Here is a 26,158-nt window from a genome sequence, read left to right on the forward strand (position 1 = left end):
ACTAAGGTGTCAGAGGTGAGTGGGTTGCTAGCTTTTTTAAAGCGAAATATATGACTATTTATGCAGACTATAGTGTGGACAAACTGGTGAATGGTCATGCCTATTTGCGGGCTGTACGACCATACATTTTAACTAATCTTGCTCTGGCTGGCATTATTTTTGATGAGATACACTTGACTGAGGAGGAAAGAGCCAAAACTGAAAATATGCTAAATTAAATTGAGAGGTCTCTCATCAGGTTTGCAACGGAGAATGAGACTTGTCAGATCGTAAGAGCCAAATTCAAAACTGCAATGCATAAACTGGAAGGTCCCACATCAAGGCTGTCGGTTCAATATTTTTGCATGTCTAGTCTCATGAAGCTATTCATCCAGGCAGAGTGGATGGGTGATTGGAAGCTTCACCTGGACACTGTCCATAAAATGCTACCATTCTTTTATTCAGCCGGTCACTTGTTCTACGCAAAGATTGCACATCTATACCTGTGAGATATGATGGCTGTAGAACAGCGAGCTTGACATGTTCACAAAAGGAGATTTCACAATCCGCCAATCTGATAAGTTTTGGTCCAGCCTGTGGACAGATTTGACTATCGAGCAGAAACTGATGAGGTCAATGAAAAGCTACGGTGGATGGACACAGGGGAGGGATATCTCCAGCAGTGTGCTCGCATGGTGGACTGTCGGAATGGTGTTCATGGTGTACATATGGGAGGAAGTGGAACGTTTCTGTGACATCTCCTGTCCTACTGCGGAACAACATGTTGACATGAGGCCTTCTCAAGTCATTTGAGATAGTGCTGATGTGGAAAAAAACTGAAAAACTGGTTCATTCTCTACCATCCATTTCCCATTACTGATAAGCTGCTTTCCAACAGTAGTGGAATTGTAGGAGGTCAAGACATAAATAGCCACTCACTTGGCCCAAGAACTGGGAACCAAAGGAGTGCTGAAAATTGTTGGTAACACATTTGGTAAAACAACCTTCAAACGTAAGAACAAAGTAGCCACATTGACATCCATCATCAACGCTGTTACAGTGGCAAACAAGAGAGTAGTTGTCAATCCCCTTACAATTCTCCAGAGGGTGTGTATAACAAAGAAATCAGATAAGGAATTAAAAAATCATTTGAAGTACGAATGAGCCCCATTCCAAATGTCTTTGTTCAATGAACAGGGAATGCGAAAGGAAACCAAGTCTCTACTCTGCTTTTACTACACTCGCCAGCCAAAAAGCCAATTGACACCAATACACATGTAGTTGTGGATGGTGGATATATTTGAGACAAGGTTGTCTGGTACAGGAAAAATTCCGTAACAACTATTGTTTCAGGTTATGTCAGCTATGTAAAAAAACACTTTGGCAGCAATGTCTTGATTGTTTTCGACGGTTACTCTGAAGAGGCTGCCAAGAAAAACAACAAAAGTGCTGAACGACTGCGATGCTGTGCTGCTAACTTCTGCAGTGACATACTTTTTGAGGAATCCACAATCATCTAACTACCTCAGAAAATACTATTAGCCACTGAAAACAACAAGAGGCGCCTCATCACACTTCTTCATGATGCATTCGAGCAGCAGGGCATAGAAGTGAAAGTAGCTAAAGAAGACGCTGATCAGGACATCATTTATATGGCACTATCCAAAAGTCCAATATATGACTGTGTGATCATAGTAGAAGATGTGGACTTCCTCATCATCCTTAATGGTTTGGGCTCAGGCGCAACAAACGTCTACCTACAGAAGAGAAGCAGAGGTGAAGCCAGATGTTGTCATTATTCAAGCTCCTATTATGTCTATTGACTCGCTCAACACTCACCAGGGGCAGTGCTTTTTATACATGCATTCAGTGAGTGTGACGCCACATCTGCACCTTTGGCCAGGGTAAAACCAAGTTGACCAACATCTTGGACAAAAATCCCCACCTTTTAGAACTGGCTGAAGTTTTCCTGTAGCCAGACTTGAGTCACGAAGCAATTGCAAAAGCTAAGGAGAAGTGCATTCTGGCTCTGTATGAGGGGGATTTAAAAAAAGATATCTTGAATAGTCACTGCTACCAGTTGTTTGTTTCATCTGCAGCCAACACTAAGGATAATCTTGCTTCTTTGCCCCCAAGAGAAGATACAGCAAGCCACCATGCCTACAGAACTTAAAACCAAGTTCATAAGTGGTTGGAGGCTAACAAAAAACATACAGGGTAGGGGTGGAAGCTCGATGATCTGGGGTTTACCCCCACCACCGCCAGCTTTTTGTAATGCTCGAGAGCTCGTTTCGAGTAACGATCCGCATTGAGGTCAATGGAAGACTCAAGCACTTTTCAAGGTGACCCATGCTTTGCATAGGGAAGGATGTGTGATTCACCTGAAAACATCAGAAAGTGATGGAAACACCACAGAAATGGATAGGGAACAGCAGGGGCACCATGCATGGATGCATCTGAGGCTCCCAGGTCGCATTATTAAGCCAAATTGTGGGCAAGAGCCTGGTAGTAACCCCCCTAACAATTTAGTTGGGCCAGACCATAATCAGCAAGGCACACGAGCTGGCACCTCTTAGCTAAGCACCACACTAGGTGGAACGAAGGCCAATCACCGCCTGCGGGTGACACCACTGCCTCTTCTCCTGTGTTACATGCTGGAATTGCTGTCCAATTTCCCCCCCCCCCCCCCCGCCGCCAGGACACAGGCATTAGCCTGCGTCCACAGCGTACTCAAATTTTTCCCAGTGCAGCGTCCAGCTGTCCCCATCCCAGATGGGGTAAGCCGCAACCCTTCGCCTACTCAGTAGTCCACAGCGTACTGAAAATTTTCCCTGCGCAGCGTTCAGCTGCCTTCATTCCACAGGGTCGCTTGATAGCCACACCACCTTCATGTCTATTTATAAGTGCGTATTGGATGAGGAGGAACAGGAGACACACACTGCAGAAGGTTGGCAGGGCCTGGCAGCGACCCTCTTTGGAATTGTGGGCGATAGCCCACAATGCTGATGAGAATTGCTGATAAATTAACATATGATTATAATTCCAATCCCGTGCCACCTCCGTCACAAAATTTCATGAGCCACAAACGTGGGCAAAAAGGGAAATCAGATGCCAGTACTTCTTCACATCTCCACAATTCAACAACCCATTCTAAAACAAAAGATTTTTTTACCCAGAGTGCAGGTGAATCCCTGAAAGATTTGTTTACCAAGAGTATAGGTGAACCCCTGAAAGATTTGTGTATCAAGAGTATAGGTGTACCCCTGAAAGATTTGTTTACCCAGAGTGCAGATGAACCCCGGAAATAACTTTTTAACATAGAGCTCATACTTGCTTAAAGTGATCCCTGTGGCGGTCCACTGACAGGCAAGTTACCACCTTCCTAGCCCATGCCTCTGCCCGAGGGGCTTTTTAACCAGTGCCCCAGGGAAAGACAGCATGTACTATGAAGAAATTAGAGTGACCAAACCAGGACAATTCATTCTGCCTCGGTGTCAGATAGCTGGACACTGCGCTGGGATACATTTGTGGACTCTGTGGGCGTATGAAGCTGGAACCAACACTTTTGCTGAACTGTAGTGGTGAACATCTTCAAAATTAAGGGCGGGAACCTGGAGGTGGCCCTCAGAAAAAAATTGTTTTGACAGAGCCTGGAGGCAGCCCCCCGAAAAAAATAGTTTTTACAGAGCCTTTTTGCCCTTTTAGGAGGAGGAGAAGGAAGATCAGAGAAGGATAGACCAAGCTACTTCTCCCCTTTTTGGGGGTGATAGAGGGTGCATGGTTCTCCTGTTCCAGCTTAAAGATACGTTATGTTAAGCTGCTTTCCACCGGTGGAGAAGAGAAGTCTGGGGAAATCCAGGCTTTGTTCATCTTAATAAGTATAAGCCTGCCGGCACTGTCAGTTGACAGGCGGGTACGCTTATCCGTGATAATCCCCCTAGCAGCACTAAACACCCTCTTTGATAACACACTAGTGACAGGGCAGGCCAGCACCTCCAAGGTGTACAGCGCAAGTTTGTGCCACGTGTCCAACTTTGACACTCAATAGTTGTATGGAGCAGAGGGTTCACGGAGGAGGTTGGTACGGTCGGCTATGTATTTCCTCACCCTCTCTTTACACTGCTCCCTCCTACTCAGCCTAGACTGGGCAGTGGTGACACAGTCAGGCTGGGGTGCCATAAAACTGGCAAACGCCTTGGAGAGTGTTCCCCTGCCTGCGCTGGATAAGCTGTCTATTCCCCTCATCTCCCCTGCTAGTTGGCCCACTGAACTACGTCCTCTACCGCTAGCGTTGTCAGATGGAAAGTTTAGTATCAGCTTTTCTACCAGGGCCTTGTGGTATTGCATCACTCTCGTACTCCTTTCCTCTTCAGGAATGAGAGTGGAAAGGTTCTCCTTATACTATAGATTGGGAAGGGTGAACACCCAGTAATCCGTGTTGGCCAGAAGCATCCAACGCAAGGGTCACGGGAAAGGCAGCTTATCATGAAGTCAGCCATGTGTGCCAGACTCCCAGTATGCAACACATCGCTGTCCTCACTGGGAGGATGACTCTCAGCCTCCTCTTCCTCCTCTGTAGCCCAGACACACTGAACAGATGTGAAGGAAGTAGCATGGGTACCCTCTGCAGTGTGGGCAGCAGTCTATTCCTCCTCCTCCAATACACACTGAAAAACAGACCTGAGGGCGGTCTGGCTATCAAGCAACGTATTGTCATCCCCCATCTCCTGTTCTATCCACAAAGAGTCGGCCTTAATGCTTAGCAATGACCTTCTAAGCAGGCAAAGCAGCGGGATGGTTACTCTGATAATGGCCGCATCGCCGCTCACCATTTGTGTTGACTCCTCAAAGTTTCCTAACACCTGACAGATGTCAGACATCCATGCCCACCCCTCTGTGAAGAAGTGCGGAGGCTGACTACCACTCCGACGGGCATGTTGCAGCTTGTATTTAACAATGGCTCTACCCTGCTCGTAAACCCTGGCCAACATGTGCAAAGTTGAATTCCAGCATGTGGGCACGTCGCACAACAGTCGGTGAACTGGGAGCTGGAAGTGCTGTTGCAGTGTCCTGAGGGTGGCAGCATCAGTGGTGGACTTTCTGAAATGTGCGCACACGTGACGCACCTTGCTGAGCAGGTAAGACAAATTGGGGTAGTTCTTAAGAAAGCTCTGAGCCACGATATTGAACATGTGGGCTAAGCATGGCACGTGTGTTAGTCTGCCAAGCTGCAGAGCCACCACCAGGTTACACCCATTGTCACACACGACTATGCCTGGTTGGAGGTTCAGCAGCGAAAGCCACAGATCTGTGTGCTCCGTCAAACCCTGTAACAGCTCTTGGGTGGTGTGCCTCTTGTCACCTAAGCTCAGGAGTTTCGGTGGTTAAGTGAACCTTCCCAGTAACTGCATTGGTGAGGGCTCGGTTAATATTCCGTGACACATGCTGGTGTAGGGCGGGGACGGCACAGCGGGAAAAATAGTGGTGACTGGAGACTGAGTACCGAGGGACGGCCACCTCCATGAGGCTGTATAAAGCCTCACTTTCGACTACCCTATATGACAGCATCTCCAGGCTCAGCAGTTTGCTGATATGCACATTTAACGATTGTGCATGCGGGTTGGTGGCTGCAAATTTGCGCTTGCGCGCTAATGCATTTGTTATGGGCAGCTGAAAGCTGCGCTGGGACACATTGTTGGAGGCAGGGGACCGTGCAGCTGAAGGGTTGGATGCAGGGCGGGAGACGCTTGTACCTGCGTCCTGGGAGGGGTATTGCATCTCAGTGCCAGCATGTGACATGGGGGAAGAGGCAGTGGTGTGACCCGCAGGCAGTGAATGGCCTTCGTTCCACCTTGTCGGGTGCTTAGCTATCATATGCCTATGCATGCTGGTGGTGGTCAGGCTGGTAGTGGTGGCTCCCCTGCTGATCTTGGTGCGGCACAGATTGCACACCACTGTTCGTCGGTTGTCCGCGCTTTCATTAAAAAACCTCTAGACCTTCGAACACCAAGCCCTCTGCACAGGAACTTGCCGCGAGGAGGTTCTGAGGGCAACAGTAGGGGGATTACTTGCTCTGGCCACCCCACTGGCTCTTCCAACCTGTTCTGGTTGCCTCACCCTCTGAAGCGCTGTCTTCAGTAAGCTTACCAACCCAGGTCAAGTCAGTCACCTCATCATCCACCAGCTTTTCCTCTGAATCCTCAGTCTGCTTCTCCTTCAGACTTAAAGGGGTTGTCCCGTGAAATCAAGTGGGGTTATACACTTCTGTATGGCCATATTAATGCACTTTGTAATATACATCATGCATTAAATATGAGCCATACAGAAGTTATACACTTACCCACTCCGTTGCTGGCGTCCCCGTCTCCATGGCTCCGACTAATTTCTGCAGCTTCTGGCTTCTTTAGACGCGCTTGCGCTGTCCGGTCTTCTGCTCCGTGCTCGCGCCGGAGAGCTGGTCTTCTCCACAACATTGTAGCTCTGTCTCCGTCACGTGGTGCCGATCAGCCAATTAGGTGGCTGTAATCGGCAGTGGAACGCAAGACATCCACGGTGCACCATGGGAGAAGACCCGCGGTGCACCATGGGAGAAAACCGTGGTGCATCATTGGGAAAGGACCGGCGGCCATCTTTAAAAGAAGAAACTGCCCGAACAGGGATGCAGGTAAGCGTTTTTGTTTTTTTTTTAAATAACAAAGGGATTGTTTTTAAAGGGGTACAATGTGGGGGTAGGTAGAAAAAAAAATTTTTGATTTCGCCGCGGGACAACCCCTTTAATGCCCTAACAACAACCTCACTGATAGACAACTGTGTATCATTATCATCATCAACAAATACCTCTTGAGACACTACTAAGAAGTCCCCACCCTCATCACCCTGAGTCTATGAAAGGTCCAAATTTCGGGCATCGGTTATGACAAACTCCTCAGGTGGCTCATGAACCGTTGTTTGCCTCTCAGGGAAGGGACCTGAGAACAGTTCCTGTGAGTATGCATGTTCTGAATTCAGAGGTCCTGGCCCTTGGCTAGCGTGAGTGGACTGCGTGGAAGACTGGGTGGTGGATAAATTACTGGATGCGTTATCCACTTTCAACGTGTCAAAATGGTACGCAAACTGTGAGGTATTTTGCGTACACTATAGCAAAAAAAAGACCATGATGAATACATACAGTCTGCTTATAAAGTGTGGATCAACAGGACATACACTGGGGTATTTTGCGTACACTATAGCAAAAAAAAAGACCGTGAGAAATGCGTACATTCTGCTTATATACTGTGGATCGACAGGACACACACTGGGGTATTTTGCGCACACTATAGCAAAAAAAAAGACCCTGAGAAATGCTAAAAGTGAAGACAAAAGTGGAGTTGCAGTAATAAAATAGACTGTTGGGTTCTTTTAAAATGGATCCCTGTCTCAACGCTCCTTCTAACCTACACTATCGCTCTCCCATATTTTCAGCAGCTCTGTCCCTCAGCTAATCCAGCCTCCGTGTGAGGCGAGCATCAGGTGACCTGAGTTTTTATGATCCTAGGTCACCTGATCCGGCCAGCCAACCACTGCTATAGACGTGCACAGGGTTGCCACGTCATAGCAGGAGGTGCCAAAGCCTTCCCTGCATGTTCATTGGCTTAAAAAAAGCTGCTAAACATGTGGGGAGGAGAGGGTGAAATTTTCTAGAGCACTGCATGGTGCTCGCTCGAGTAATGAGTACTCTCGAGTATGCTAATGCTCAGATGAGCATCAAGCTCGGACGAGCATGCTCGCTAATCTCTATTCATTAATAGAGATGAGCGAGCACCAAAATGCTCGGGTGCTCGTTACTCGAGTCGAACTTTCAGTGATGCTCGAGAGTTCGTTTCGAGTAACGAACCCCATTGAAGTCAATGGGTGACTCGAGCATTTTTGTATATCGCCGATGCTCGCTAAGGTTTTCATTTGTGAAAATCTGCAAAACACAAGAAAGTGATGGAAACGACACAGAAACGAATAGGGCAGGCGAGGACCTACATTTTGGGCTGCATCTCAAGTTCCCAGGTCCCACTATTAAGCCACAATAGCGGCAAGAGTGAGACCCCCCCCCCCCCACTGTCAGCGTAAAGATCGTTCTCCTCTGCCACAGCTGTAACAGCTGTGGCAGAGAAGAACGATGTTAGCCCATTGAATTCAATGGAGCCGGCAATACAGCCGGCTCTATTGAAAGCAATGGGTTGCCGGCGTACGCTGGATGAATTGTCGGGAAGGGCTTAAATATATAAGCCCTTCCCTACAATTCATCCAGAAATGTGTAAAAATAAAAAATATATATATACTTACCTGGTCCTGGCAGAACGATGTTAGCCCATTGAATTCAATGGAGTCGGCAATACAGCCGACTCCATTGAAAGCAATGGGCTGCCGGCGATCGCGGATGAATTGTCGGGAAGGGGTTAAATATATAAGCCCTTCCCTGCAATTCATCCAGAAATGTGTAAAAATAAAAAATATATATATACTTACCTGGTCCCGGCAGACGGAGTTCAGCGCGGCAGGCTGCAGTTCTCCTGAACTGCTTTGAACAGCTGTGAGTAGTATTCAGCAGCCGGGGATTTAAAATCCCCGCCTGCTGAATGAGATGCCTCTGATTGGTCACAGCCTGACCAATCAGAGGCATCCCTCACTCACACCCATTCATGAATTCATGAATGGGTGAGTGAGGGCTGCCTCTGATTGGCTCAGCGCAGGGACAGCTGAGAGCCATTAATATGCCATTTTTCAGAGAAAGATATCGGTAAAACGGTGCAATTTGCTGTGATTTCACCACCAATTTCGAACACAGGTCACTGCCTCTGACAGCAGGTTTTAGCGCACCACATCATTGTGATGGGTGATGAGGTGTGCTAAATGCGGCAACACAGAACAGACAGCGCTTAAAAAGTGCCACGTTCGAGGGCATGTCTGCGAGGTCCCATTGAAATCAATGGCAGTGTTATACTGCAATTACCGCAGCATTCAAAATGCTGTGGTAATCGTGATAAAAAAACAGATGTGTGAGAGTGGCCTTAGGACAGAGGACTGGGTGATTGAGTAGTTTGTTAATTGACTGATTCATTAATAGGTTTCTATTACTTTTCCTCCAGTTTTCCACATGAGAACATTAATGATGTGTTTTCGGCTCGATTCATCAGAGATGTAACAATCCCCGGATGGCTGCAGATTCCCAGTTGGCCCCAGGATGTATAAATATGGAGGCACATTGTACAGAGTTCCATAGAGGATCACCTGGACTGAAGATTCTTCATACGCATCAAATATGAATCTGAAACATTCCCAAAAGAATTTCATTCCTAACGAGCAAACAGTCCAGGTCACATAACGAAGAGGTTGGTTTATTTACTTACTAGTTTTACCTCTGAATTTCATTTTTGGATTGGGGTGATCAGGATCATCCATGAGTCAATCCGTAAATCTCATGGCAAGGTCAGGCGTCGTATCCGGACGGTTATGGTCTCGAATGAAAATGTCATTTTTTAAAAACAGATAGTTTCAACTCTAGGATATTGTAATGTACAGTGTGCTTATAATGCCATGTAAAATGTATGTAACATATAATAGAAAATGTACCATGTATGTGTAATATATCAAATAGCATAGTATACAATGTCTGCATGATGTAATGTGCGACTTTCCTTTCATTTAGGACTAGAGATGAGCGAGCACCAAAATGCTCGGGTGCTCGTTACTCGAGTCGAACTTTCAGTGATGCTCGAGAGTTCGTTTCGAGTAACGAACCCCATTGAAGTCAATGGGTGACTCGAGCATTTTTGTATATCGCCGATGCTCGCTAAGGTTTTCATTTGTGAAAATCTGCAAAACACAAGAAAGTGATGGAAACAACATAGAAACGAATAGGGCAGGCGAGGAGCTACGTTTTGGGCTGTATCTCAAGTTCCCAGGTCCCACTATTAAGCCACAATAGCGGCAAGAGTGAGACACCCCCCCCCCCCCCACTGTCAGCGTAAAGATCGTTCTCCTCTGCCACAGCTGTAACAGCTGTGGCAGAGAAGAACGATGTTAGCCCATTGAATTCAATGGAGCCACCAATACAGCCGGCTCTATTGAAAGCAATGGGCTGCCGGCGTACGCGGGATGAATTGTCGGGAAGGGGTTAAATATATAAGCCCTTCCCTGCAATTCATCTAGAAATGTGTAAAAATAAAAAATATATATATACTTACCTGGTCCCGGCAGACGGAGTTCAGCGCGGCAGGCTGCAGTTCTCCTGAACTGCTCTGAACAGCTGTGAGTAGTATTCAGCAGCCGGGGATTTAAAATCCCCGCCTGCTGAATGAGATGCCTCTGATTGGTCACAGCCTGACCAATCAGAGGCATCCCTCACTCACACCCATTCATGAATTCATGAATGGGTGAGTGAGGGCTGCCTCTTATTGCCGGCTCCATTGAATTCAATGGTCAGTGCTCGTTTAATCGAGACGAGTACCGCGTGGTGCTCGTCTCGAGTAACGAGCATCTCGAGCACCCTAATACTCGAACGAGCATCAAGCTCGGACGAGTATGCTCGCTCATCTCTATTTAGGACCATTAGGGCAGGAACTTGTTATATTTCTTTTCATTACAAGTGCTTTTTTTCCTCACTCTTTTCCCTATTCTCTTATTTTATTCTCATCTCTCTTTATGTATTACTGAAAGGGGTTATCCGAGATAAATCTTTTCTCTAAAAACAGCCCCCCCCCCCCCCCGTAACAAACAGCTCCTTCTCATCTCTTGCCTCACCCCACAAGTACCCTGCCGATGGCTCGGAGACTCTCTGGTGACTCCTTCTTTAAAGGCTGCAGTCTACTTGTGACGTCCCATAAACCTGCTGCTGCAGCTGATGGAGCCACAGGTGGGGACTTGCGGGGGAACAGACAGAGGTGAGTATAAGCTCTTTGTTATGTTTTGGCCAAGGGGGAGCGGTTTTTAGAGAAAACATTTATCTTGGACAACCCCTTTAAGTAACGCATAAAGAGTAGTGAGAATAAAATAAGGAAGTAGGGTGAAGAGTGAGGAAAAAAAGTGGGTATGGAGTAGAAAAATATATAGCAAGTTCCTGCCCTCATGGTCCTAAAAGAGAGGAAAATCGTACATTACATTATACAGACATTTTATATAATATTTGTTTGTATATTACACATACATTGTAAAGGATATATGGGAACTTGGTTTTAATGAATTGTGATTTAAAGGGATTGTAACAGATTTCTACCCACTGAGACCCCCATGAATCCTGAGAACAAGGGCCCGGTGTCTCCCTCTTCTCACCACTGTAAGGCTATTTCTCACCAGCAGTGATATAGCACTGAATGGAGTGCTGGCCAAGCATGCCCACAGATAGAAAGAAATGGGGGAAACAGGACCCCCATTCTTGAGATTGGTGGGTCTCAGCAGTGAGACTTCCACCAGTCATCAAGTTATTCCCATATCCCAACAGTCGCAATAAAATTGGTAAAACCTTTCCTAAAATCTCACCTTTTTATTATAGATTTTGAATTTATGTCTCATGCAAATGTATGAGCTGCATAACAGTCGCTTTAAGGCCATTTTTTAAAATCAAATTTTCTTTTTTTGGAGATCAACAAAGATATAAAAGCGCATCACATGACTTTTCAATATAGTCGTACAGTCATAGATAATCGACTCCACAAAACTATCAGAAACTGCAATAAACATTCGTCACAGATGTCTACAGAAGAAAAACAGGAATAATGGTCATAGCTGATTTTACATCCTATCTGCTATACTCTGTGCCGTGTGTGGCTCCTCCTTGTGAACCATGAAGCATGTTTCCATGTAAACCAAGATGACCATAATATAAGAAATGATTCACGAGATCAGGTCTCCCAGCTGAGCATTTCTTCTAGGTGACAAGTCTGAGACACTCTGAGTGTCCACTCCGATATTGTGGGTGCAACTTTATTTAACCATTTCATGGGTATCAGTAGTTTTGCTGCACTAATGCATAAGCAGGTGCTTCTTGTGCAACGGGCAGTCCAACCCAGACAAGTTCAGAAACACTAGCTCAAGGTGGAGAGTCAAATTTGTTTTAGAAATCTCATTCACCTTGAGTTCAATCCGAGCCCAGAATTTCTTATGGTGGGGCAACTCCACCACATATGGACCATTGTTCCTTTTCCCTGTCCACACCACCAGCAATTATCTGATCTGAGCAGGAGCAATTATCTGAGCAATTATCTGATCTCCTCCTGAAGGTGCAGGACGTCAATCCATATCAGCGAAAATCTTTATTTAGTCCACAGATAAACAAACAACGTTTCAGCTACCCATGTAGCCTTTGTCAAGTTCAACGCATACAATGACATACAGCATTACTCAATCACATAAGGCATTGCTCGCATGGGTCGCGCCATCTTGATGTTACGTGCATGCGCAATGTGCGAAGCTCTCGTGAGACTTCCGCAACCCAATGCTGTCAACATCTCACCTGACTTCCCCTGTGCGCTTGCGCAAGAGCCCATTACTCTCGTGAGATACTCCCCTTACAGTGCTGCAGATTCCGGTTGCCGTAACAACCAAATGCAAAGACCGCATCATTCACAGATCCGCAGCCCAAGCAATTTTTTTCTAAAAAAGCATCAATCTGGAGATCCATGGCCTGGAGCTATGCTCCTCAAGGTACTGCAGAGTCTGGTTGCCAAAATAGCCCGATACAAAAATGGTGCATCTCCAAAACCAGCAATGCATAAAGTTTATTCATTGTGTCAACATGGAGATCTATAGCTCTATCGGGGTAATACCACCGGGCTAAACCTAGCCATGTTATCATAGCATAAACTAAGCATTAAACAGGTATGGGAATATGCTTATGCATGTGTATAACATCTTATTTGATCCCTCTGCCGTAGCTTATGGATATAACCCTTAAAAAGCAAGCATACAGCATAACTATATGCAAGATCATTTTTATTGTATACACCCCAGTGGCCAATAGGGACCAGATAAGGGATTGCACATAACTTGAATTATGAACAAAGCAGAGCGAGACATCACTCTGAAGGTCAGGTGAGAATTTTCATCATCCCTGTAATATGGAGACCGCATAACCACACCTCGGGCACTAGGTGAACTGGATTCATAAGTTTGATGATCTTCAGCCTCATGGTATGAATCTTGAATACAACCTTGTGGCTTTCTTGTAGAATGGTTAGTAGTCTTCCGCGCTGTTTTTAGACATATATGTTGGTGTTGGTACATATTTGTGGCAGTATTTACAATCTGTTTTTAGTTTTATTATAGTGACCGAGGTCTGGTTATGCGGTCTCCATATCACAGGGATGATGAAAATTTGGTCAAAAGCCTTTTCCGCGTCAATACTCAATAGAGTGAGTTTAGAATTGGGTTTCTTAATATGTTGAATAGCGTAGAGGACTTTTAAAATATTTTCTCTCCCTTCCGTACCCCTAACAAAGCCTGCATTCACAGTGTGGGATAGATATTATTCTACCTTTATTCTGTAGGTCAGAACAATTATGATACCAAATCTATAGAGGCTTTACTATGTTTTACCGCTTTTGTACAATATTAACACTTTTGTTTATTGCAAAAGGACTTTTTCTGTGGCATCACATTCCAGGAGCGGAGCAGTTTTATTTTCCCATCAACAGAGGTGCTTTCACACGACAGTTTTTATGCTCAGTTTTTCGTGAACCAAAACCAGGAGTGGATCCAAAATATGAATGACATGCAAATCTTTCCATTATACTTTCTCTCCCCTCCTGGTTTTGGATCACAAAAAGCTGAACATAATAACTCTCGTGTGAAAGAGCCCTAAGGCTTCTTTTTTGCTTGCCCTCTTTGGCCCCCCTCCCTCTCTGCTCTGCACACAGATGGAAGTGATAGCTATAAATGAAGTATTCCCAACCCCACTTCAGGTGGTAGTAGCTTTAATTCTACCTTTGCTATGGGCAAGCCTTTGGTTTCATATTAAGGTGAATCATCCTGCATTATAATGACATTGAATGCATGTCGATAGCACTGATAGAATTGTAGCTACTTCCATCTGAATTAGAGTAAGCTCTGTTCATCCAACTGTAATGTCCTTTACCTGCAGAATGAACCAAGCTTGTGGGAATCTTTATGGTGGTGGTAGATAAACCTCTGCACATATGGAGTCCAATTAAACATGCCACAATGAGATCGGAGGCATTCAGAGGTAAATTAAATGTCTCATGAAGCACTATGGAACACTTTCATGTCTTTGTACTGTTCTATGTGCATGAGCCCTTATCGTTGTACTTTAACCCCTAAGTGACCGCCCCATTGCCTTTTTATGTCCTGGCTATGTGGGCTTTAATCGTCTTGGCTGTAAAAAACATGCTCGTTCTGAGGATTAAAGCGACCCCCGGTCATGTGCTCGCCATTATCCATTGGATAACGGCGTTAGCATAAAAGTAAGTAGAAAGTCCCATGGCGTTCTAGTCCTTCCAGGACCGGATGCCGTCTTCTGTGCATGCACCAGATGTAAAGCTTCACGCTCATGCTTAGAAGGCCGAGCAGGCCCTGCTCCTGGCTAGTATGAGTAGCCGAAAGCAGAGAGATGTCACAGGGAACTGCTGTATATGGTTCCCAGTCACATTATCGCCGTTATCCAAAGGATAACAGTGATCATGTAAAGTAAAAAAAAAAGTGTAAAAAAAAAGTTTTAAGTTTCATCCCCCCTCACAGATCGGATCTCTGAGGTAGGATGAGATTACATACCTAAGCATTTATCCACAGACCATAACCTAGATTCTGTGAACGTGCTCGAAGTCAAAATGATGGACGCGTGCAAAAGCTGCAGATTGCCGGGGTAATACAAAATCTTCCTGCTCCTGGCTACCAAACATAGCCGATAGCCTGGAGATTTCACGAGGAGGGGGGGGGGGGGGGTATTCGATCTTTGGTAAAATGATCATCGTTATCCAATGGATAATGGTGATCATGTAAAAGTTAAGAAACAGTTGAATTTAGTGCTCCTTCGGTTTGGGCCCCGTTGTGCATACGGTCATAAGAGTAGGGACACAATAGGTATGTTTTTGAACACAGGACAAACAGGGGGTTCTATTTTGGGGTATAAGTCTTCATTCATATGTGAGCTATACAAAAAAAAAAGCTGTTAGTTAGAATTAGTTATCAAAATGGGGAAATTTGTGGGGGTTCTCTGTTTTGCCTTCTCAACGGCTCCATAAGTGGGCAATGAGGCCTAAATCACCTTTAATCTAAAATGTCTGTTCTGAAAGCCACCGGCTGCTCCTTTCGGTTTGGGCCACGTTGTGCATACGGACATAAGATTAGGGCCAGAACTGATATGTGTCTGAACACAGGACAAACAGGGGTATCCATTTTGGGGTGCAAGTCTTCATTCATATGTGTGGGATACAAAAAAAACCCTGTTTTTAAAATGACACAATTGCCAAAAAAAGAAAATTGTAATTTTTTCTTTTGCTTTGCTTAGATTCATTCAAAAATTGTTGCATCAAAATATGCTGTTTACCCCTATATAAATTCATTAAGGGGTCTAGTTTTCAAAATGGGGTCATTTGTGCGATTCTCTATCATTTTGGCCGCAAAAGAGCTCTAAAACACCATTAAGCAAAATGTCTGTTATGAAAGCCATGGGCTGCTGCATTCAGTTTGGACCCCGTTGTGACCATAATACAAACATAATATTAGAGCCACAACGGGAATGTTTCTGAACACAGGACAAAGAGGGGGATTTATTTTGGGGTGCAAATCCTCACTTTCATGTGCCCTATAGAAAGAAATCTTGTCTTTAAAATGACATATTTGTAGAGATGAGCAAACGTACTCGTTCGAGCATTAGGGTGTTCGAGATGCTCGTTACTCGAGGCGAGCACCACGCGGCACTCGACTCCATTACATTTCCTTCCCTGAGAAATTTGCGCCCTCTTCTGGCCAATAGAAAGACAGGGAAGGCATTACAACTTCCCCCTGCGACGTTCAAGCCCTATACCACCCCACTGCTGTGAGTGGCTGGCGAGATCAGGTGTCACCTGAGTATATAAATCGGCCCCTCCCGCGGCTCGCCACAGACACACACTAAGATAGATCAGGGACAGTGCTGCTGCTGCTGTTGCTGGTTTAGGGAGAGTGTTAGCGTCTACAAGAACCCCAACGGTCCTTCTTAGGGCCACAGCTCACCTAGTGCACTACTGTTGTGGCTGCTGGGAGCAGTTTAGCCATTTTTTTTTTTTTGGTATATCGGGCGTGCAGCCCCATTACAGCTATAGCGTTCTCAGGCTGCAGTCTGTACTAAGTAGTATAGGGGAAGTATTGGTGAGGCAGGGACAGTGGTAGTGTGGAATCCTGTCTACCTGTGCATTTAACTCCGTGGTTGCTGGGAGTTGTAGTACCTCAGGTCTCAGTTCAGCCTTCCGTGTCATTTTTTGCTGGGGGCAGTTAGCGTTACGTAAGCGCTCTCTGCATCCAAGTGCACGTTTAAAAAGCACTCATATTTTTCTCCGCTCTGAGTTACCAGACAGCTGCTGGCGCAGTGTACGGTGCCAGACAGCCATAGAGGGAGAGTCCAATACACGTTCCATTGCCTGCATTGCATTGGCAAATACCAATTTTAAAAAAGGGATCCTTTTGTACGTCTGCTAGTAACCCAGTGCGCATAACTGCGTGGCCTGTGGGACTGGAGGTGAATCTCAACTGCATAGTGCACTGCTAGTCCTGCTTGCATCCTTCCTTATAATTTATCTCTGGCTTCATTTAGTGTTATATTACCGCTGGCAGCCAGCAACTGCGCTGCAATAATTCACAAACATGTTTACACCGCTCTGTCTCTGCTCAATTCTTAATCCAGCATGCTGAGGGGTAAGGGTAGGGGCAGAGGACGTGGACACGGTCGCGGTCGAGGACGCTGAGTCCTAAGTGAGGGTGTGGGCATAGGTCGAGTTCCTAGTCCAGGTGAATCACAGCCGGCAGCTGCGGGAGTAGGAGAGAGGACAGTTTCTGGGGTCCCCAGCTTCATATCACAATTTTTGGGTCCACGTGGTAGACCTTTGTTAAAAACTGAGCAGTGTGAGCAGGTCCTGTCTTGGATGGCAGAAAGTGCATCCAGCAATCTATCGACCACCCAGTCTTCTACGACGTCCACTGCTGCAACTCTGAATCCTCTGGCTGCTGCTCCTCCTTCCTCCCAGCCTCCTCACTCCATGAAAATGACACATTCTGAGGAGCAGGCAGACTCCCAGGAACTATTCTCGGGCCCCTGCCCAGATTGGGCAGCAATGGTTCCTCTCCCACCAAAGGAGTTTGTCGTGACTGATGCCCAACCTTTGGAAAGTTCCCGGGGTCCGGGGGATGAGGCTGGGGACTTCCGGCAACTGTCTCAAAAGCTTTCAGTGGGTGAGGAGGACGATGACGATGAGACACAGTTTTCTATTAGTGAGGTAGTAGTAAGGGCAGTAAGTCCGAGGGAGGAGCGCACAGAGGATTCGAAGGTAGAGCCGCTGGACGATGAGGTGACTGACCCCACCTGGTGTAATAAGCCATCTGAGGACCGGTCTTCAGAGGGGGAGGCAATTGCAGCCGCAGGACAGGTTGGAAGAGGCAGTGGGGTGGCCAGGGGTAGAGGCAGGGCACGAGCGAATAATCCACCAGCTGTTTCCCAAAGCACCCCCTCGCGCCAAGCCACCGTGCAGAGGACAAGGTGCTCTAAGGTGTGGCAGTTTTTCACGGAGACGCCGGACGACCGACGAACAGTAGTGTGCAACCTTTGTCGCACCAAGATCAGCCGGGGAGCCACCACCAGCCTCACCACCACCAGCATGCGCAGGCATATGATAGCCAAGCACCCCACAAGGTGGGACGAAGGCCGTTCACCACCTCCAGCTTGCGCCACTGCCTCTCCCCCTGGGCCCCAACCTGCCACTGAGATCCAACCGCCCTCTCGGGACACAGGCACGACCGTCTCCCGGCCTGGACCCACACCCTCACCTCTGCTATCCTTGGCCCTATCCAGCAATGTCTCTCAACGCAGCGTCCAGCTGTCGCTAAGAGAATCGTTGGAGCGAAAGCGCAAATACGCCGCCACGCACCCGCACGCTCAAGCTTTAAATGTCCACATAGCCAAATTGATGAGCCTGGAGATGTTCCCCTACAGGCTGGTGGAAACTGAGGCGTTCAAAAACATGATGGCGGCGGCAGCCCCGCGCTCCTCAGTCCCCAGTCGCCACTATTTTTCACGGTGTGCCGTCCCAGCCCTGCACGATCACGTCTCACGCAACAGCGTACGCGCCCTCACCAACTCAGTTACTGCCAAGGTTCACTTAACAACGGACACACACAGGCGGGCAGGGCCACTATATCTCCCTGGCGGCACATTGGGTGAATTTAGTGGAGGCTGGGACCGATTCAGAGCCTGGGACCGCTCATGTACTACCCACCCCCAGAATTGCGGAACCCAGATCGGTGCTGGTATCTGCGGCGGTGCATGCCACCTCCACTAAACCTTCCTCCTCCTCCTCCAACGCAACCTCTACCTTGCAATCAAGACTTGTCAGCAGCAGCACGTCGCCAGCAGTCGGTGATGCGCGGCGCAGCAGCACAGCGGTGGGCAAGCGTCAGCAGTCCGTGCTGAAGCTACTCAGCTTAGGAGAGAAGAGGCACACAGCCCACGAACTGTTGCATGGTCTGACAGAGCAGACCGAGCGCTGGCTTTCGCCACTGAGCCTCCAACCGGGCATGGTCGTGTGTGACAACAGCCGTAACCTGCTGGCAGCTCTGCAGCTTGGCAGCCTCACGCGCGTGCCATGCCTGGCCCACGTATTTAATTTGGTGGTTCAACGGTTTCTGAAAGGCTACCCACACTTGTCAGACCTCCTCGGCAAGGTGCGCCGGGTCAGCGCACATTTCCGCAAGTCCAACACGGACGCTGCCACCCTGCGCACCCTGCAACATCGGTTTAATCTGCCAGTGCACCGACTGCTTTGCGACGTGCCCACACGTTGGAACTCTACGCTTCACATGTTGTCCCGGCTGTATGAGCAGCGTAGAGCTATAGTGAAATACCAAGTCCAACATGGGCGGCGAAGTGGGAGTCAGCCTCCTCAATTCTTTACAGAGGAGTGGGCCTGGATGGCAGATATTTGCCAGGTCCTTGGAAACTTTGAGGAGTCCACCCTGATGGTGAGTGACGATGCTGCAATCATTAGCGTCACCATTCCCCTGCTATGCCTCTTGAGAAGTTCCCTGCAAAGCATAAAGGCTGATGCTTTGCGGGCGGAAACAGAGGCGGGGGAAGACAGTATGTCGCTGGATAGTCAGAGCACCCTCATGTCTATATCTCAGCGCGTGGAGGATGAGGAGGAGGAGGGGGAGGAGCCTGAGGAGGAAGAGACAGCTGGGCCCACTGCAGAGGGTGCCCATGCAGCTTGCCTCTCATCCATTCAGCGTGTATGGCCTAAGGAGAAGGATACACAAAGTGATCATCCTAGTAAGGACAGCCATATGTTGCGTACAGGTACCCTGGCACACATGGCTGACTTTATGTTAGCATGCCTTTCTCGTGACCCTCGTGTTAGACGCATTCTGGCCACTACGGATTACTGGGTGTACACACTGCTTGACCCACGGTATAAGGAGAACCTTTCCACTCTCATTCCCGAAGAGCAAAGGGGTTTGAGAGTGATGCAATACCACAGGGCCCTGGTGGACAAGCTGATGGTAAACTTCCCATCTGACAGCGCTAGTGGCCGAAGGCGCAGTTCCGAGGGCCACGTAGAAGGGGAGGCGCAGAGATCAGGCAGCATGTTCAGCGCAGGCAGGGGAACACTCTCCAAGGCCTTTGCCAGCTTTATGGCTCCCCAGCAAGACTGTCTCACACCTCCCCAGTTCAGGCTGAGTCGGAGGGAGCACTGTAAGAAGATGGTGAGGGAGTACGCAGCAGATCGTACCACCGTCCTCCGTGACGCCTCTGCGTCTTGTCAGAGAGGGTGTTTAGTGCAGCTGGGGGAATCATCACGGACAAGAGTACTCGCCTGTCAACTGACAGCGCAGACTGGCTTACACTCATTGAAATGAACAAAGCCTGGATTTCCCCAGACTTCTCTTCTCCACCAGCGGACAGCAGCGATACCTAAACAATATGTAGGCTGCACCCGCGGATGGAAGCATCGTTCTCTATCACCATAAAAAACGGGGACCTTTTAGCTTCATCAATCTGTGTATGCTATTCGTCCTCCTCCTCCGGCTCCCCCTCCTGAAACCTCTTGTAATCACCGCGAATGGCCAATTTTTCGGTGGGCCAAAAGGCTCATATAACTTTTCTAAATAATATTTATCTATTTCAATTCTCATTAAAGCATTGAAACTTCCACCTGAACCAATTTTTTCATAGACTGGGCTGCCTCCAGGCCTAGTTAAAAATTAAGCCACAGTACGCAAAGTGAATAATGGGTTTCACCTGCCCTCTGGGTTGGGCATGGGCAATTTTCTGGGGTACATTTGTACTGTCGGTACAACAATTATTCGGGCCCTAGCCTACAATGTAATCCAAGTAATTTTTATGGGCTTCGCCTGCACTCATGGTACACCACTGTGTCTGGGGTTGGCCTACACATTTGCTACAGAAATGTAACTCTGTTCTGCCTACCTATACTTCTGCCACAGTAATGCTACAGGGGTCTGACTATACTTCAGCAACAGAAATGTTACTTTGGTCTGCCGATACTTCTGCTCCTGAAATGTTACCTTGGTTGGTGTATACTGTTACTACTGTCATTTTACTAATACTGGGCTCTGCCCATAATGCTTCAACGGAAATGTTACTGGGGCAGGTCTATACTGCTATAACAGAAATGTAACTAATAGTGGGCTCTGCCCATACTGCTTCTACGTTACTGTTGCTGGGGCCTGACTATACTCCTACTACTGAAATCGTACCAATACTATGCTCTCCCTACACTGCTGCCAGGGAAATGTGAATCTGCTGCTTTGGCTCTACTGCTTCTACATTGCTGTTGCTGGAGCCTGACTATACTCCTACTACTGAAATCTTACTAATACTACGCTCTCCCTACACTGCTGCCAGGCAAATGTGAATCTGCTGCTTTGCCCATACTGCTTCTATGTTACTGTTACTGGGGTCTGTCTATACTGATACTACTGAAAGGTTACTGGGGTCTGTGTATACTGCTGCAAATGAAATGTTGGTGGGGTTTGTGCATACTCTTACCGCTGAAATGTTACTAATTCTCTGCTCTGCCTATACTGCTGCTACTGCAATGTTACAGAAACGGAGGCTTCCCAAAGACATGATGGTGGCGAGGCCACGCTACTAGGTTCCACAGGCGCAACAACTTTTCAGCGACGCGGTCACTGGGAAGGTGCATATAACCACGGACACGGGGACAGGACATGTACTGCCTCAAAAACTTTCCCGTCCTCCTCCTCCAACTATGAAAACATTCTTGGTCGAAGCCCACCTCCATTTAATCTGATGTTAGCTCTGCTGTCCAGGGCACTGCAATGGGATATATTTATGTACCGCCGGTGGGTTCCAGGGAGCCACCCATGCTGTGGGTCCACACGGACTTCACATTAGTAAGTTGTACCTGCCTGTGTCTATGTATTAAAAACCCCGGTCTGACTGGGGAATGTAGTGTGGGCCGAAGACCACCTGTATTTAATCTGACGTTACCTCAGGTGTGCTGGGCAATGCAATGGGATTTATTTATGTACCACCGGTGGCTTCCTGGGACCCACCCATGCTGTTGGTCCACACGGAGTTGTAACTGCATGTGTCTACTTATAAAGTACCCCAGTCTGACTGGGGCATGCAGTGTGGGCCGAAGCCGACCTGCATTAAATCTGACGTTAGCTCTGCTGTCCAGGGCACTGCAATGGGATTTATTTATGTACCGCCGGTGGGTTCCAGGGAGCCACCCATGCTGTGGGTCCACACGGACTTCACATTAGTGAGTTGTACCTGCCTGTGACTATTTATAAAAAACCCCGGTCAGACTGGGGCATGCAGTGTGGGCCGAAGCCCACCTGTATTTAATCTGACGTTAGCTCTACTATCCGGGGCACTGCATTGGGACAAACTACAGGAGCAATACAGCGCTAATGAGATATGCACAGCTACACTAGCATTGGAGTCCGCTGTAGGCCCGTGATTGCTGAGGGTTTGTGCAGAGGCCTATGTCCTTGGTGCAGTGAAAGTCTGCTTCCTGCCTACGATTGCTGAAGCTGTGGGCCGAGGCCTATGTCGTGGGCGCGGTGCAAGTCTGCCATGTTTGGCCGCTCAGATCAATTTTTTGTTCATGTCTTGGGCTTCCTAGGACCCACCTATGCTGTTGGTGCCCACTTAGTTCCCATCGCGGTGTTTGACCTGTCTGGCACAAAGACACTGACTGACTTGGGTAGAGGGCAGAGCGCTGACGGCTTTCCCCTTGCAGTGTGGATTGAACTATGCGACACCTTGACAGAATGAATACTGTGTGGCACATGGATTCCCCATTGCTATGCCCACGTTTGCAGCTCCTGACGGAGGTGGCACAGGATTGGATGTCTCATTGCTTCTGTACAGCATTGTGGGCTATCACCCCGCCCCTTTAAAAGAGGGTCGCTGCCTGGCCCTGCCAACCCTCTGCAGTGTGTGCCTCCGGTTCCTCCTCATGGCTGACGCACTTATAAATAAACATGAGGGTGGTGTGGCTATGAGGGCAGCTGAAGGCTGCGCAGGGACACTTTGCTGTGCGCTGTGGACGCAGGGTCGTGCGGGGGGGTTGGGCAGTATGTAACCCAGGAGAAGAGGCAGCGGTGTGTCCCGCAGGCAGTGCTTGTGCTTAGTTGGAGGTAGTGTTGTGCTTAGCTAAGGTGTGGCTTACTAATGAGAGTTTGTCCAAAGTAAAAATTGTTAGGGGGGGGCCTCTCTTGCCGCTATTGTGGCTTAATAGTGGGACCTGGGAACCTGAAATGCAGCCCAGCATGTTGCCCATCGCCTGCCCTATCCGTTTCTGTGTCGTTTCCATCACTTTCTTGGGTTTTGCAGATTTTCACCAATGAAAACCTTAGAGAGCATCGGCGATATACAAAAATGCTCGAGTCGCCCATTGACTTCAATGGGGTTTGTTACTCTAAACGAACCCTCGAGCATCGCGGAAAGTTCGACTGGAGCAACGAGCACCCAAGCATTTTGGTGCTCGCTCATCTCTACATATTTGCAAAAAATTTAAATTTTATTTTTTCTTCTCTAAATTGTATTTACTCCTGAAAAGAAACTGTGGGGTAAAAAAACTCATAACCCTCCTCAGTTAAAAATGGGTCCATCTGTTGGGAGATCTATCATTCTGACACCTATAAGCCTTTGCAATTTTGACTTGGTGTGGGAAAACAAAATGTTCTTCAAAATGTTAATAATTAATGTTTAATTTGTACGTCTCCTAAATGGTAAAAAAGCCTACAATTTTTCCACTGTGTTTCCAGAATAAAGTAAACACATGGAAATGTGTATCTCATCAAAAATTTGTACAATATGTTTTCACATATTTTAGATATTGCAGTTGAAAATGTGAAAAAATTTTCAAAAGTGTCAGAATTTTGGCATTTTTAATAAATATACACAAATTCTGTCTTTTTTACCATCTAAATGAAGTACAATATGTGGCAGAAATACAATGTCAGAATTACTTGGATATGCAAAACCTGTACGAAGTTATTATATGTTAAAGTGACACGTCAGATTTCCAAAATTTTGTTTCGTCATTAAGGTGCAAACAAGGGGTTAAGGAAGGCATACACTTTATTAACCTGTTTGTTTTTTGCAGATAATGCTGGGTATAAACCTGACCATCATCCATCTCTTGGGATTTCAGGAAACCCATAGAGCAACATTCATAGTCTTCTTCCTCTTCTTTGTGGTTTACTGTGGGACGGTGTGTGGAAACCTTCTGATCATTATACTGGTGTCCACCAGCAAGAACCTCCACACTCCAATGTACTTCTTCCTCACACAACTCTCTGTGTCAGACATCATCCTGGCGACTGATATTCTTCCTAATATTCTCCACATGGCTGTGGTTAAGGACAACATGATATCTTTCATTGATTGCATTGTTCAGTTCTACTTCTTTGATGTCTCAGAAACTGTTGATTGTCTCCTTCTAACGGTGATGTCTTATGACAGATATCTGGCCATCTGCCACCCTCTGCACTATATGTATATTGTGAATTGCCCATTCTGCCTGAGGATGGTTGTGGGGACTTGGATGATGAGTGCTTCTGTAGTATTAATTCACACCCTTACAATAACTACACTGAACTTCTGTGGGCCGAATAAGATTGACCACTTCTTCTGTGATCTTGATCCCATTCTTCAGCTTTCATGCTCGGATATTACTATGGTTGAGATTGAGGTTACGATTCTTAGTGCTCTGTTGGTGGTTATCCCTTTCTTCATCATTATCATTTCATATATTTATATCATCTTCACCATTTTGCAGATCCCATCCATCACTGGAAGGCAGAAGGCTTTCTCCACCTGCAGCTCCCACCTGGGTGTAGTGTCTATGTATTATGGGACTCTTCTTTCTGTTTATTTGGTTCCAAACAGAAACCAGTCTTGGAAAATCACCAAATTTCTGTCCTTGTTGTACACTGTGGTGACTCCATTAATGAATCCCATTGTATATAGCCTTCGAAATAAAGACTTACAGAATGCAGTCAAAAAGTTCATCAGTGACCTCTTTAATAGTGAAAGAAATTACTATTGAGAATTACAGCAGGTCAATCAGCTGCCATTCCAGGATTTCAGCTTTAGTGGTCCCATTTGCCTTGTTGACTCACTCTGCAGAGATTAGGTGTTTACTACCTGCATGTGACCTCTACAGCCAATCAGTCTTCAGCGGTCACATCCTTATACGCAGGCATTATGGTCTTAGGAGTTGATACTGTTCCTACTAAGACTTTTACAGATTCCCTTTAAGCCCTGATTCCACAAAAGATGGAAACAATGGGATCGTAAGTGTAGTCAATTTTAAAGTGATAGTCCAGGTTAAAGCTGAAAGGACAGATATTTGTGATAATGAAGATTTTTATTCAAATCCAATAATCTTATTTATGCAGGGCTTTCTCATCAGGAGTTTGATGACCTACCTAGGTGAACTACACAGGAATCTGTATGGGAAGTGACTCACTTGCAATTTTGGTTGAAGTTTTGCCGCTTTGTTTTATGTGAGATGGTGAACCTTTTATAAAGCGAATCAAATGCATTAAAAATGTCAGCACTATTTATTCAGCACCCATAAACTACATTTGCTTTTTTCTCCCATGCCACCTCCAACTTGCTTTTTAGAATAGAATACTCCACCTTTGGTTAGTACATCTGGTAACTAAGTCCCCCACGATCCCTTACTCAAGAATCACATATAGAAGTGTGGGCAGATCACATCTATGAGAATCTAGGGTCTACAGCCCAGAGAGGCTACAGCCTGAGCTCTGTATATCTGTATATACAGTGCTTTTGGAAAGTCTTCCGGCCCTTTCCTTTTTAAAATTTTATGTTGCTGCCTTGTGCAAATTAAAAAGAAAATTCAAGTTTTCCCCCATCATTCTTCACTCAGAACCCAATAATAACAAAATGAGAACGTAATTTCAAAAATCCTTGTAAATTTTCATCAAAATGAAAAACTAACATTTTGTATTGACCAGAGATTGGATCTTCAGAAAGATAATTTACATATTCCTAGTGTATTCTGGGAAGAGTGAAGAGTTACTGCGAGCAGGGAGATTGCTGGGTTTAAATGTTTCTAGCTGCTTGGAGGATATTGCCAGATTGAGCCCTTAGTTTTACACTTAGTAGCATCTTATAGGTTAGATATGTTCACTAGAATTCTTGACTTTTAGAAGTTTGGAAGTGGACATCAACTGACAACATGGAAATGTAGGCTTATGGTGAGCTGCAGCATATGCCGTATGTTTACAGACCTACCAGAGGAAAAGCCAGATTTTACCTGCCAGAAATGCAAGTTTGTGTCTCTACTGGAGGAAAAGGTGTAAAGTCTTCAGGAGAGAATAGCTAAATTACAATTTGTTGAGGAAAATGAGGATTTTTTTTGACAGCACAGAATAAAGTCTTCAAAATGTCGAAGGAAAAGATATTTCCAGTGTACCT

At 46.5% G+C, this 26,158-nt stretch overlaps 1 protein-coding gene across 1 annotated transcript; it reads left to right on the plus strand.

The window, feature by feature from the left end:
* The first annotated feature begins 23,816 nt into the window (after nt 1-23,816).
* LOC136610380 (olfactory receptor 11L1-like) lies at nt 23,817-24,758 on the plus strand. The gene has a single exon (XM_066589612.1). It carries the CDS (start codon nt 23,817-23,819, stop codon nt 24,756-24,758), a length of 942 nt encoding a protein of 313 aa, XP_066445709.1.
* Nucleotides 24,759-26,158: the final 1,400 nt, after the last annotated feature.

This window comes from Eleutherodactylus coqui, chromosome 2, assembly GCF_035609145.1.
Source record: "Eleutherodactylus coqui strain aEleCoq1 chromosome 2, aEleCoq1.hap1, whole genome shotgun sequence".
Taxonomy (NCBI): domain Eukaryota; kingdom Metazoa; phylum Chordata; class Amphibia; order Anura; family Eleutherodactylidae; genus Eleutherodactylus; species Eleutherodactylus coqui.